Source organism: Amphibalanus amphitrite, unplaced genomic scaffold (genome assembly GCF_019059575.1).
Source record: "Amphibalanus amphitrite isolate SeventyFive unplaced genomic scaffold, NRLGWU_Aamphi_draft 000169F_arrow, whole genome shotgun sequence".
Lineage (NCBI taxonomy): Eukaryota > Metazoa > Arthropoda > Thecostraca > Balanomorpha > Balanidae > Amphibalanus > Amphibalanus amphitrite.
The window spans coordinates 7501-19337 of record NW_024881664.1 but is presented as its reverse complement, the minus strand read 5'-3'; the positions used below and the strand labels follow the sequence as shown (position 1 = coordinate 19337).

Genomic DNA, 11837 nt, shown 5'->3' with positions numbered 1-11837 from the left:
GACTTCAAGTTTGTCTAATTTTACATCGACAAGACCAAAATAATTCAAAAGTCTTTGACAGGCATTCGAATACACTTCGTCTTTGCAGGATCCTAATTAGAACAGCGGAGCTGCTGCGCCCTCATCCCATTGGTGCTCCCCGTAGTCAAACGTCAGGGAGTGGTTGAGGAAATGAGACAATGCTCCATGGTCTGATAAGCTCCCTCATCCTATTCAACCTTGTCTGTGCGATCGTACCTGACATCAATGTATTTCGTGAAAGCACGACACATCCTACGTAAATCAACAACAAAGTTCCGACTCGGGCCTTCATCATTTGCCCTGAAGCGGAATGACAGCATGATACAGCCACATCTCAAACTCCGTAGGCCAGCGTCAGTCGGGAACTGGCGTCTCCGCGCTCGGTCGCCTGACTCCGCCGTCAGTGGGCAGGTTACACCGGTAGCTGGCTGGTTAACGATCCGCAGAAACCATCGATTCTCGCAGCAGTCCGCCGTCCCTGCTCCCTGTCTCGCCTCAAGCCAGCGGCGGTGGCAGAAAGCGGTCGAGTGTTGTTAAATAGCTGCAACAAAGTCAGAGCGTTAGAGGTCAGAACAGACACGGAAGGTGACGTTTGACACGTGACATGCAAAGTCGTCCTAATTTGAATCGCTGGGAAACAAGGAACGTTAGCCACCTTGATTTGGCTATTTGACCTACCATGATGTCAAATAGCACAATCGATATGCACATTGCACACGTGCTAAAGATTGTGGCTCACACAGCCTTGCGAATAGTTAGGCGTACGCAGGTTGCAACTTAATTCCTACATGTTGAAACACTATATTGAGATTGATATTCTCTCTAAAACGCACGATACAGTTAGTCAGCCGAATATGTTTTCGATACAATTTACACGCCAAATGCGATTGTCAGCGATGCAAAATAAAACGTCATTCTAACACACCTAGGGTTGTGGTTTTCCACTCGCCCGCGGAAGATGTTGGGGCCCAGCAGTCCAGAGAGCTGCTGAACGCAACATCGACCGGCCTCCGCCGCCAGCTGGCTCTCACACGTCTGAAAAGGCCAGGGAAATTTCAAGTGCGGTGTTCAATCCTTCAGCATGTCCGCCAGCGCAAAAAAAAAACACACACACATGAATCACATATCAGCTTGGTGGGACATAGTCACCAATTCAATCAATCAACAGTCGTCAGTAATTACTTCGACCACCAAACTCTTCTGTTTACATACAATTTTTGTCACAACCAGCCATTACATCATTCTCCACCACTTTCTGCGCTGGCCAGTAGCCCGAGCCCACCACACTCACCAGTGAGTACATGATGGTGTCTAGCAGCAGGTGCAGGTGCGTTTTGAAGCAGCGCTTGCCGACGCCAGTGGCCAGCGGCGGCAGCGCTCGGCACACCGTCTCCAGCAGCTGCAGGTGGTGGGTGTAGTGACGGCGGCCGGCGGCGGCGGCCAGCAGCGGCACGGTCTCGGACACGGTGCCGCCGCAGCCGGGCGCCGCGGCCAGCTCGGCCAGCAGGCGCGCGCTGCCGTCGGCCGCCTCCCACAGCTCGACCGGCCGGCGGAACCGGTGGCACGCCGAGCACCCGCCGGCGGCCATCTTGGGCGCCAGCGAGCCGCACGAGTACATCTGCCCAGGGCGGCGGACAGAGGGGACGGTGAGACCGACAAACACATACTCGCGAAAGGCGACCCAGCTCGCAAAAATGACACTAAGCCGGGTTGATCCAATATATGTAGATCAATTGCGCCACGCTTAAAAAAACATCGTTCATCTCGCAATTTATCCATATCCACAACAAGTAATAAAATGCATACTTGGCGGATCTGCCGCGCAATTAAATCTATTCGATCACACAGCTCCTCGGACGCTGCCGAGTCTGACCGGCGGCGTACCGTCTGGTTGGTGTGTAGCTGCTCGTCGTTATCCCGCTGCTGTTTCCGTTCAGCGTATCCACCAGGGGCGGCGGCAGGGCCACTCGGCTCCGGCTCGTCCTTGAGCGCCGTCAGGTCCTCACGCACCCTGCGCGGGCACAGTCGGTCAGACGGGTTAGTGAGCTACGAGACGACAGATTGACATAGACACAGGCAGTCACTAACCACAAACAACCAATCTTGTGTGGAGGGGAGCACGGGTGGCAAAATGTGACGGATGCTGCAGCACGTATTACCCTTGAGGAAAGTCTCTTTTGAATGTGCACTGTGCAATATCCTCTTCCGTGAACATCACGAAGTAGTTCCTATTGAGTGTATGCACAATATCCCCTAACCCCCGAGATTAAAAACAATGTCTACCAGATGAGTTCGCTCGCGGTCCTCACTTGTTCATGACAAGCGTGAGCGCCTGCTCTCCGTAGGCGCGGACCGCGTTGGCCAGCGCCTCGGCACCTCCCTGCCGCACCGACGGAATATTGTCGTGGAGATTGGAGAACAGCAGCGGGTAGAGGCGGTCCAGGTGGGGCCGGCACGTCTCCGGGAACGCCACCAGCAGTCGGCCCACCGCCAGACACGCAGCTGCAGAAGAAACAGCAGACGTGTAACACATCACACAGGCACAAGTCACACAAATACACGTGAAACAGACATCACACAATACACGTCAGCAGTCTGCCCGCGGCCAGACAGGCAGCTGGAGGCGAACAGGACACAAACACACGTCAGTAATCTTACCCTAAGCACACATTCAACAGACCGTTGCGAGCAAACAACATACAAACACGCGTCAGAAGTTTGCCCGCGCCCAGACAGGTCGCTGTAGACAAAATAAAACAGTTACGAAACAGTAGCCAGCACAATCCTGTGAAAGTCACACCACCTCACCGAAACTACGGACCTTAACAAACATGCTATATGCCTCTGCCCAGCCCGCTGTGGGTCTACTGACTGTCTCTGACGGGCCAGCTGTCGTCCTGGAAGCACACGAGCAGCGCGTCCAGAACCCGCTCGGCAAACGGCGCCAGAGGCTGCGGCGGCAGCTTCTTCAGCAGCTCGGTGATGCAGTAACAGGCCGCCTCGCGCACGGCGTGGTTCTCAGCCGTGGTGGCCACCAAATAGTACTCCACCTGACAAAACGTGTAAAGGATAGTAATTGTTACGAAGCGCATCGATCTCGAAGGATCCGAGGCAAGGTCTGATCCCCTGCGTGGTCGCACAGAACTCCATGACACTTACCGATTCCCAGCACTGGTTAGCTAGGTCATATTTCCGAATTTATGATATGCTGAACGACAGAGTAGCATTATTTTTGCAATTTACTTTTATGCACAAGCGACGCTACAGTTATAATTTATCATAATTGAAGTTGTACCCATAGCCATCTAATCTAATCCTATAAACTTTAAATAAAAAGGCTATCGCTGCATTACCTATACGTTAAAAGTAGCAAATGTCATCACGGACACCCCCGAATCTATCTTCTGTCAAAACGCACCACATCGTTGATGTATTGCTCAACGAGTTCCCTGCCACGCTGACCAGCGATCGTCTCCCACGTTCGCTGGTTGTAAATCTTCACGCCCTCGGCCACGTAATACCTGAAACCAAACGATAGCATCAGACAAAAAAGGACGTACAGTAATGAGCCAGTCGACTACTGCGACGATAAGCTTTCGACAAAAAGTTATCTAGGCGACTTGGCAGTGCAGGTACCGGCAGAATCCGTAAGTACAGGAAATTTGAACGCCGTTTTCGTAATAAAGCTTCCGAAACAAAGCAGGGTTTACCAAACATAGTTAACCACACACCGGTGTACCGAGCATTGTTTGCTTTGTACCCACCTGCTGAGACAGACCCTGGGCAGCAGACAGGGCAGGTAGTGCTGCCTCTGCTCGGCAGACAGACCGCAGAGGAAGCGCCGTGCCGCCACAGAAGCTGCCATCCTCACCTGATGCAGGCCGGGACGCACAGTCAGACCGACTGCAGCGGCTCTACGCGCAGAATCATTGCAGAGGGTGCTAGGTGCCAGCTTCTAACGACCATTCTGCAATGACTAACCATTAGGCCCATACAACCTTTCTACCTCTCCCGATATGTCGCGCTCAATGCTAGAACGCTTGATGTAGAACACTGCACCATTGCTTCGTCATTTTTAGCATTATTTGATCGCGTGAAATATGCCGAGCAACGTAAAACATCGAGGTTCGATTGAGCCGACTGACCTGGCTCCAGTTGTCATCCATGCCGTCTGCTATGGCCGCGGCCAGCCGATCGCCGAAATCGTACACCGGCGGCACGCCAGAGCCTATAGACGATTGTTCGGTTAGTGAGACGTTAAAGGGGAGACGGCACCGGCACGGGGGCTGGTCGGACAGAGCGTTGTTTAATGATAGTAAGAAGGTTTCAATAAGCTCATTCCGTAACGGCCATCTTTCGCACGTTAGTAACTAATATCCGAGTATTCAACAAATTACTTTTTGGCAGGCAAATGAAAGCTACAGTCACATGAGAGCTACAGTTTTACGATGCATTCTGAACAACATGTTTCCGAGCTACTGAAACCGCATCCAATCATTCAAATTATTCGGAACACCGGCGTGAAACGCACCGTGCTCGAAGTTTTCCTTCGGCAGAAACGCTGTCAGGCAGCCAAAGCCTGCCTCCCGAACGAACCGGTTTCTGTGCTTCAGCGCAGGTATTACCAGGTTCAGCAGGTCATCGCTCGCCTGGAAAACAGCCAATTGATTATTGTGATGTGCGTGGAAGACACCCGATCCAGTGCGATTGCGATTTGTCGATCACATTGGTCCCATGATAGACTATATCACTGAATTATTCACCGTATCATATCGCTGACTGTATCACTGACCTGAAAGACGTGCTGGACTGTACCACTAACCTGAAGGTACTGACTGTACCACTGACCTGGAGGTACTGAATGTACCACTGACCTGGAGGTGCGCGGCCGGCACCAGCTGCTCCAGCGCGCGCAGACTCGTCTCCAGCACTGTCCAGCTGCTCGTGTTGGCGAACACGTCGGCAGAGTCGCGAGACGTCACCTGCGACCACACAGTACTTGTAAAGGATAAAAACGGGAAATTCTCCGTGATTGCTCATTTACACGTATTGTAAATATAAGCAGAGAATTTGAGACTCTCATTATAGAAGAAAGCCCCCCCCCAAAAAAAAAGACCACCTGAAAAGTGCCGAATAAACATAGGCCCTAAATCGAGCCACCAGCCTGCGTCTGCGGCGGCCTAACCCCACGTCGAGCGTCGGCTCACCGAGCTGGTCTCCCACTTGTCCTCGTCGTCCTCTGCCGCCTGCATGCTGGTCAGGATCAGCGTGCTGAGGGTGGGCTGCACGTCGTCGAACACGGCCGGTCCGTGCAGCGAGCACAGCCGGCCCAGCAGCTCACCTGCGGTACACGCAGCGGGGACGGCGCGGGGAGCTCAGCGGGGAACGCGGGAGTCGCTAGAACATCGCAGAGAAACGTACTGAGTGAAATGGGTGATGTTAATAATGAAGGTAATTATAGTATTATTTCATCAATGGCCCAATAAATGTACACTAGTTCAGCAAAATACGAGCAACATTTAACAAAGTCACTGTTATGCAGCAGCAATAAAGTAAGGTCTTTCACTATTTGAACATCCTTCAACAAGAGGGCCCAGGCCAAAGAATGCCTCACAGTGTCATTGAAAGATCAGCCACAATGGCAGTGACCTCACCAGTGGCAATGCGAACCCTGGCCTCCTGGTGGGACAGGTAGCCTGCCAGGAGCTCTATCAAGTGTGAAATCTTATCATTTGGCAGCTTCTCCTGGCGTGTCTCGATGATCAAGCTGAAACAGGGCACATCAAGTAAGAGTCAGGTCTGCTTTTGGGTTAACAGGACATGTGCACACTTCACAAGATCTCACATTAAGCATGTAAATGACTACCAAGTAGAGCACTCAGTGGTGTCAGGTGTGAGGGCACTAATCTTGGACCCATGAACAGTGTTTATAGGCACATTTTATATGACATGGCCCAAAGGACAATAGTGATAGAGGGGATCATTGTAATAAAATGGCAAAAATAAGGCCTTTGGTAGGTACTGGCACTATGTCAAAGGAGATAGTCACCTGTCATCATAAATGCAGGACTCTGCTGAAATGTGATAGCAACTTGTACCTACCTTAAGCAGGTGAGAGCACCAAGCTGATGGTGCCAGACAACCTCTGGCTGGTCGAGCACAGCACTGGCCTCTGCCAGCAGCTGTTCTGCCTCAGCAGGAATAAGTCCTGGAAGAAGGCCCCGGAGCTCTTCCAGTCCGCGATCTCTCTCCAGCTTCATTGGCGAGCAGAGTTTTCTGAACACCAATGACATCTTATGCTCATCCTCCTCCATGGCTCCAGAGTCAGGACAGCTTGACCTGCAAATCAATGAAAATTCTGTCATACCTAAGCATGAGCCAATACAAAAATATACAATGTGCATGGTTCTTGGCCATCTTCTTGGTTCATGGCCTCTTAGAATTCCGCACTTTATAAGTAGGTAGGTAAGCATAAATATACATATTGGCTCACGAGAGAGGGTTTCCTTTCTACAGCTTAAACCAAGGCCTTTATAAAACAAATTTGCTCACAAAGAAGTAAATCGTAAACACTGTACAAAGTCAGTCGTGAAGAATGAACCGAAGGAAACACCAAGAACCAACTTAAACCAAAAGTTGTTGTTGTTTTGGTGTAGGGCGCATAGCCTCTTGGGCTCAGAGCGTCCAGAAGTTGTCTTCACATCTTCTCTTCCTTCTTGTCATGGCCAGGGAATGGAACTAAGCGATCCATGGGACAAGGAAATGCGTTGCCAGGATTTGTCCAGTTAGGATTTATCAGTTTAGGTTGGTATTGCCGTAGTTAGATGTTAGTGATTGGTCAAACTACACTAACTAAAAATAAAAATAAAGTAAATTAAAGAGAAAGAAAAACAAACATCATACATTTCACAAGTTTAACATCAGCTCATACTCATAAGGCCTGCACTCAGCCATCACGCCAATCGTTCACATATGATCAACATATCCGCGTATATACCATAAACGTATCAGAGTATATAGAGTAAACATATGTTCCTCTGTTATCCTGTAAGAGGAGCGCGCTGTGTTTCAGCTCGGCCTATCGCACACAGCAATGTGGTCTACACTGATTGTGCACGGTACTGATATAGTCTGAATATGTGTGTGTGCGACTGTCAGTACCGATATATTGTAGCGGTTTAGTGTACGCGAGTGCCGTGGCGGGTGGGGAGGGAGGGGGAAGCAAATCACCGAGTTAGTAGCAGCTATTTACCATTGTTATAAATCTCTACTCCTTCTACTCCACTCTCATGTTTTCCATTCACTGTCATTCATCATTCATTCATTCATTCATTCATCTCATTCTCATCCATATCATACTTTCACAGCATACATCACAGCTCATTATCACTCATACACAGCATAGTAGACAACAACAGAGACTTGCACTAAAATAAACAAAACGGTAAAGACTGTACATATCACAGCCACATAACATAAACATACAATAAACAATATAATCTTAAATTTTCTTAAACAGTTCACTATCGTGTAGAAACTTAAACAAAGCGTCAGTAATATCAGGGTATGAGTCACCAAGTAGAGTACCCAGCTCCATCGGCGCACCATGGTGCCGGCACAGTACACTGAGATGTCTTCTTTGGTCAGCGTAGTTCGGACATTCAATTAACATGTGTTGCACTGTCACGTACTGGCCGCAGGTACTACATTCTGGTCGCACATCACGGTCTATAATAAACGAGTGCGAGATTCTGGTGTGTCCAAGCCGCAGTCGACATAACACTATTTCCTCACGTCGGACATTCCGGCGACAAGACACCCAGTTCCCCGTAACATGCTTTATGCTCTTAAGGTTTGTCTGGCGAGTATCGTTTACCCACATGCTATTAAATTGATCTAAACATGCTGCACGGATAAAAGACACATATTCCTGCACAGACACTTCATACTCCTCCTCGGTCCTATCTAGTAAAACAGCCCGTTTTGCTTGAAGGTCTGCCTGTTCATTCCCGTAGATTCCACAGTGTCCAGGGACCCAAAGGATTACACACCGCAGATTGTGTTCCTTCAGACAATGCAAAGTATCCTTAATGTCGGTAACCATAGGGTGGTTACTTTCATTTGTTTGCAGGGCTAATAGCAGCGAGAGGGAGTCGGTACAAATGACGCTGTTTGCCAGTTGGTTATGTTGGACATAATGTACAGCTTGGAGCAAAGCAACACACTCAGCTGTAAAAATCGAGTAGTCACGTTTCAGTTTCGTTTTATTCTGCATGTTTCCGTGCACGAAAGCACATCCCACGCCCCTTTCACTTTTCGAACCGTCAGTGTAAAGGAAATGATATCCAGGGTGTGTACCCTTAAACTCTTCAAAGGCCTGCAAAACATCACATCTCTCCAAATTAGCCTTCTGCTGTTCAATTAGTTTATGTGCGTCACACTGGTGTCGCTGCCATACAGGGTAAGCACTGGCTTTAAGCGTCACATCATTGGGAAGAACTATCCGAAGGTTTCGGGCGACATGTTGCAGACGTTCATAGAAGGGGAATCCAGATATTCGCTTAATATATCCCCACTCTAGGTCAGGTAGAGTAAAGGTCCCGTCAATGTAGTCTCGACATGGATGTTCATCGTATCCTGTCACTTTTAGGGCATATCTGACAGTCATCTCCCAACGTCGTAGGAAGAGTGGCGGTACATGTGACTCAACCTGCAGTGCCATTACCGGAGAAGTCCGCAATGCTCCTGTAGCTACCCTCAAACACGCGTTCTGTATGCTTTCAAGGGAGTGCACTGCATTGTTTGCTGGTCCATCAAGGACCTGACAGGCATATTCTAGGATGGGACGTATAAGGGATTTGTACATCCTCAACAGAATGGTTCTGTCGGCACCATATTCACGTCCGGATATGCATTTCAATATGGGAATGCGTTTCAATGCTCTGGCTCGAACGTACTGGATATGTTTGTTCAAGTTTAACTTGGAGTCCAGAAACACTCCAAGAAACTTTACATTGTCACAGTATGCAATTGGTTCGTCTTTAATCCGTAGTAGGGAAATGTGATCTAATTCAGTTCTTTTCATATATCGTCCAAATATCACTGCATTACATTTGGTAGGCGTGAAAGTAAATCCCCACGTATCTGCCCACTCCACCAAGGAATCAAGTGCGTTTTGCATGGTTGTTATTAGTTGTGGAAGATGCCTTCCTTGTAACCAAATTGCACAGTCATCTGCATACATAGCATAGGAGAACTCATCTGAAATACCTTCAAAAATATCATTTATCATCAGGTTAAAAAGTATCGGCGAAACAACTCCCCCTTGGACGACTCCATTCTCCTGTTCAAAAATCTGTGATAATCGACCACACTTCACCTGGAAGGTTCTTCCATTCAGGTAGTTTTCCACAAATTTCATCAGTCTTCCACGGAAGCCCAATGTATACATCTTTAGAAGGAGGGCAGGGGTAGACACTAAATTGTAAGCACTTTTAAAATCCAGAAATACTGCCAACGTATATTTGTGGTAGAGGAATCCATGTCGTATCTCTGATTCCAGTCTGATAATGTGGTCGACCGTACATCGTGCTTTCCTGAAGGCACACTGGTATTTCGATAGCACTCCTTTGTTTTCGGTATACCATTTGAGCCTTTCAGCTATCATTCTTTCCATGATTTTACCCATGCATGAGGTAAGTTGAATTGGTCTGTATGACTGAGGGTTGGAAGCCGGCTTCCCAGGTTTCAGGATAGGGACCACGTATGAATGTGACCAGTCTGTCGGAAAAATACCTTCCGTCCAGACTGCGTTAAACATCTTAAGAAGTTCTCCGTATTGAGTATTCCCCATATGTTTAAAAAAAGCGTAATGCAGTCTATCCGGTCCTATAGACGTATTTCCACATCGTTTTATGGCGTTTGTCAGTTCAGGTAAGGTGAATAAGTCATTGTAGCATTCAGCATTGTTAGAACGGAAATCAGGCATAGTTCTAATAATGTCATCAACTCGTGTACGAAAATGTTCTGAGTAGTTCTCCTGCGAGGAGATGCTTTCAAAGTATCGTCCAAGTGTATTCCCAACTTCAAAAGTATCATCGATAATACGTCCATCTATACTGAGTACGGGTAAAGGTCTGTTGTATCTCGTTTTCCTTGTGAATTTCCTCAGTATCTCCCACAACCTGGGTAAGGGGGTCTGGTAATTGAAGAGGCTAAGGAGTTTAAGCCAGGAGTCTTTCTTGGCCTGCCTAATAACCTGTCTGGCTTTGGCCTTTGCTCTTTTATATTCAAGTAATAGTCCTGGGACCTCTCTATTTCTCCTAAATCGGTTTAATAGCCTTTTCCGTTCTGTAATCGCTTTCTTGCACTCATCTGTCCACCAAGGACAGCAGTACTTTGCATGTCCAGTTTTCTTAGGTATTGTCTCTGTTGCTGCTGAGACAATAAGGTCTGTCATAACTTTGCAGTTTTCTACTCCCAGTTGATCATCATAGTTGAGTGTACACTTTTCTCTAAATTCATTCCAGTTTGCTTTATTTAAGTTCCATCCATAAAAAATGTCTGAGTCCTGTGAAGGGTCAACAACATTATTCAGTGTTATATAAATTGGGAAATGGTCACTGTCATGAGGATCATCTTCAGTCATCCACATTGCGTGGGGGGCGACTGATCCTGAAGATACTGTCAGATCGATATGGGAGTACATCCCAGTGTAATCATCAATTCTAGTAGCACTACCATCATTGAGAACATTGAGTCCAAAAGTTCTGATCAAACGTTCCCATATCATTCCCCTTCGGTCACATCGATCCGAACCCCAAAGCATATGACGACTGTTGGCATCCGTACAGATAACCATGGGCTCCGGGAGCTGCTTAATCAGACTTTCCAACTCTTCATATTGTAAAGGTTCAGTGGGGGGTAGGTAAAGAGAACAGATGTGCATGGTTGAGCTGCCCATTCGTATGGAGCAGGCCACAGCTTGTAAGTTGGTGTTCACAGTTATCAGTCTGTGAGGAATCCTGTTAGTAACATATATACACACACCTCCCTGTCTCCTTTCATCATTGCCAAAAACATCATACCTTGTGTAATTCGGCAAGTTAAAATCATATTCATCTGATGGAAGGAAGTGAGTTTCCTGTAAACAGTAAACATCACATGTTTGGGTCATAAGGAAGGGTTTGACAGAAGCCCATTTTCCAATCAATGCTCTACAATTCCATTGCATTATTTTCACCATGGTGTAGTATGTGTTTGCCTCTAGAGTTTAGAGAAGTTTTTTTGTTTTTTGTTTTGTTTTTTTGTTTTTTGTTTTGTTTTTTTGTTTTGTTTTTTGTTTTTTGTTTTTTGTTTTGTTTTTTTTTTGTTTTGTTTTTTTAAAGAAAAGAAAAACTAACTAGCTACTAGTGAATATACTATTCACTCCAATCAGTTGTCTGATGCCGCTTGTGAAATATCTACCCATGACTGCTTTCTTGTCATGGGTTTGTCCCCTGCTCTTTCATTGGATATGCCTGCTCTCACAAGCGGGGGAGCGGGGGGGATGGTATCTGGACAAGCAGATACCTGTGGTTTGGTTTTGCCTTTTCCTCGTCCTAAACCCTTTTGCCTTTGTACAGTCTGCCATTTGGCAGCATCTTTGGTCTTTTTCACTGTGTCTATTGTCTGTGTCAAGTCACATGTCTGAATCATTTCGTCTCCCTCATCTCTTTCCATGGGTTGCGTAATTTCATGAGTTTTCCTCGTATCATTCACCTCCCCTTCATCACTGTCTGTTGTAGCATCTCCCATTGTCTCATCACCTCTCGATC

At 47.4% G+C, this 11837-nt stretch overlaps 1 protein-coding gene across 3 annotated transcripts in view; it reads right to left on the bottom strand.

Moving 5' to 3' along the window:
• Positions 1–238: 238 nt before the first annotated feature.
• The window catches only part of LOC122383630, a 12823-nt gene continuing 1224 nt past the window's right edge, over positions 239–11837 (bottom strand). The window contains exons 2-16 of one of the 3 annotated variants that reach the window (XM_043370258.1): positions 6646–6873; positions 6124–6360; positions 5676–5788; positions 5229–5362; positions 4896–5003; positions 4553–4670; positions 4167–4249; positions 3786–3892; positions 3440–3542; positions 2894–3071; positions 2331–2523; positions 1906–2032; positions 1313–1639; positions 947–1056; positions 239–562 (exon numbers count right to left, since the gene is read on the bottom strand). In XM_043370258.1, the coding sequence (XP_043226193.1) occupies positions 517–562; positions 947–1056; positions 1313–1639; positions 1906–2032; positions 2331–2523; positions 2894–3071; positions 3440–3542; positions 3786–3892; positions 4167–4249; positions 4553–4670; positions 4896–5003; positions 5229–5362; positions 5676–5788; positions 6124–6335 (1959 nt within the window). In that variant the 5' untranslated portion in view covers positions 6336–6360; positions 6646–6873 and the 3' untranslated portion in view covers positions 239–516. The remainder of the gene's footprint in view (positions 563–946; positions 1057–1312; positions 1640–1905; positions 2033–2330; positions 2524–2893; positions 3072–3439; positions 3543–3785; positions 3893–4166; positions 4250–4552; positions 4671–4895; positions 5004–5228; positions 5363–5675; positions 5789–6123; positions 6361–6645; positions 6874–11837) is intronic. The other 2 variants (XM_043370257.1, XM_043370259.1) reach the window with 2 other exon arrangements.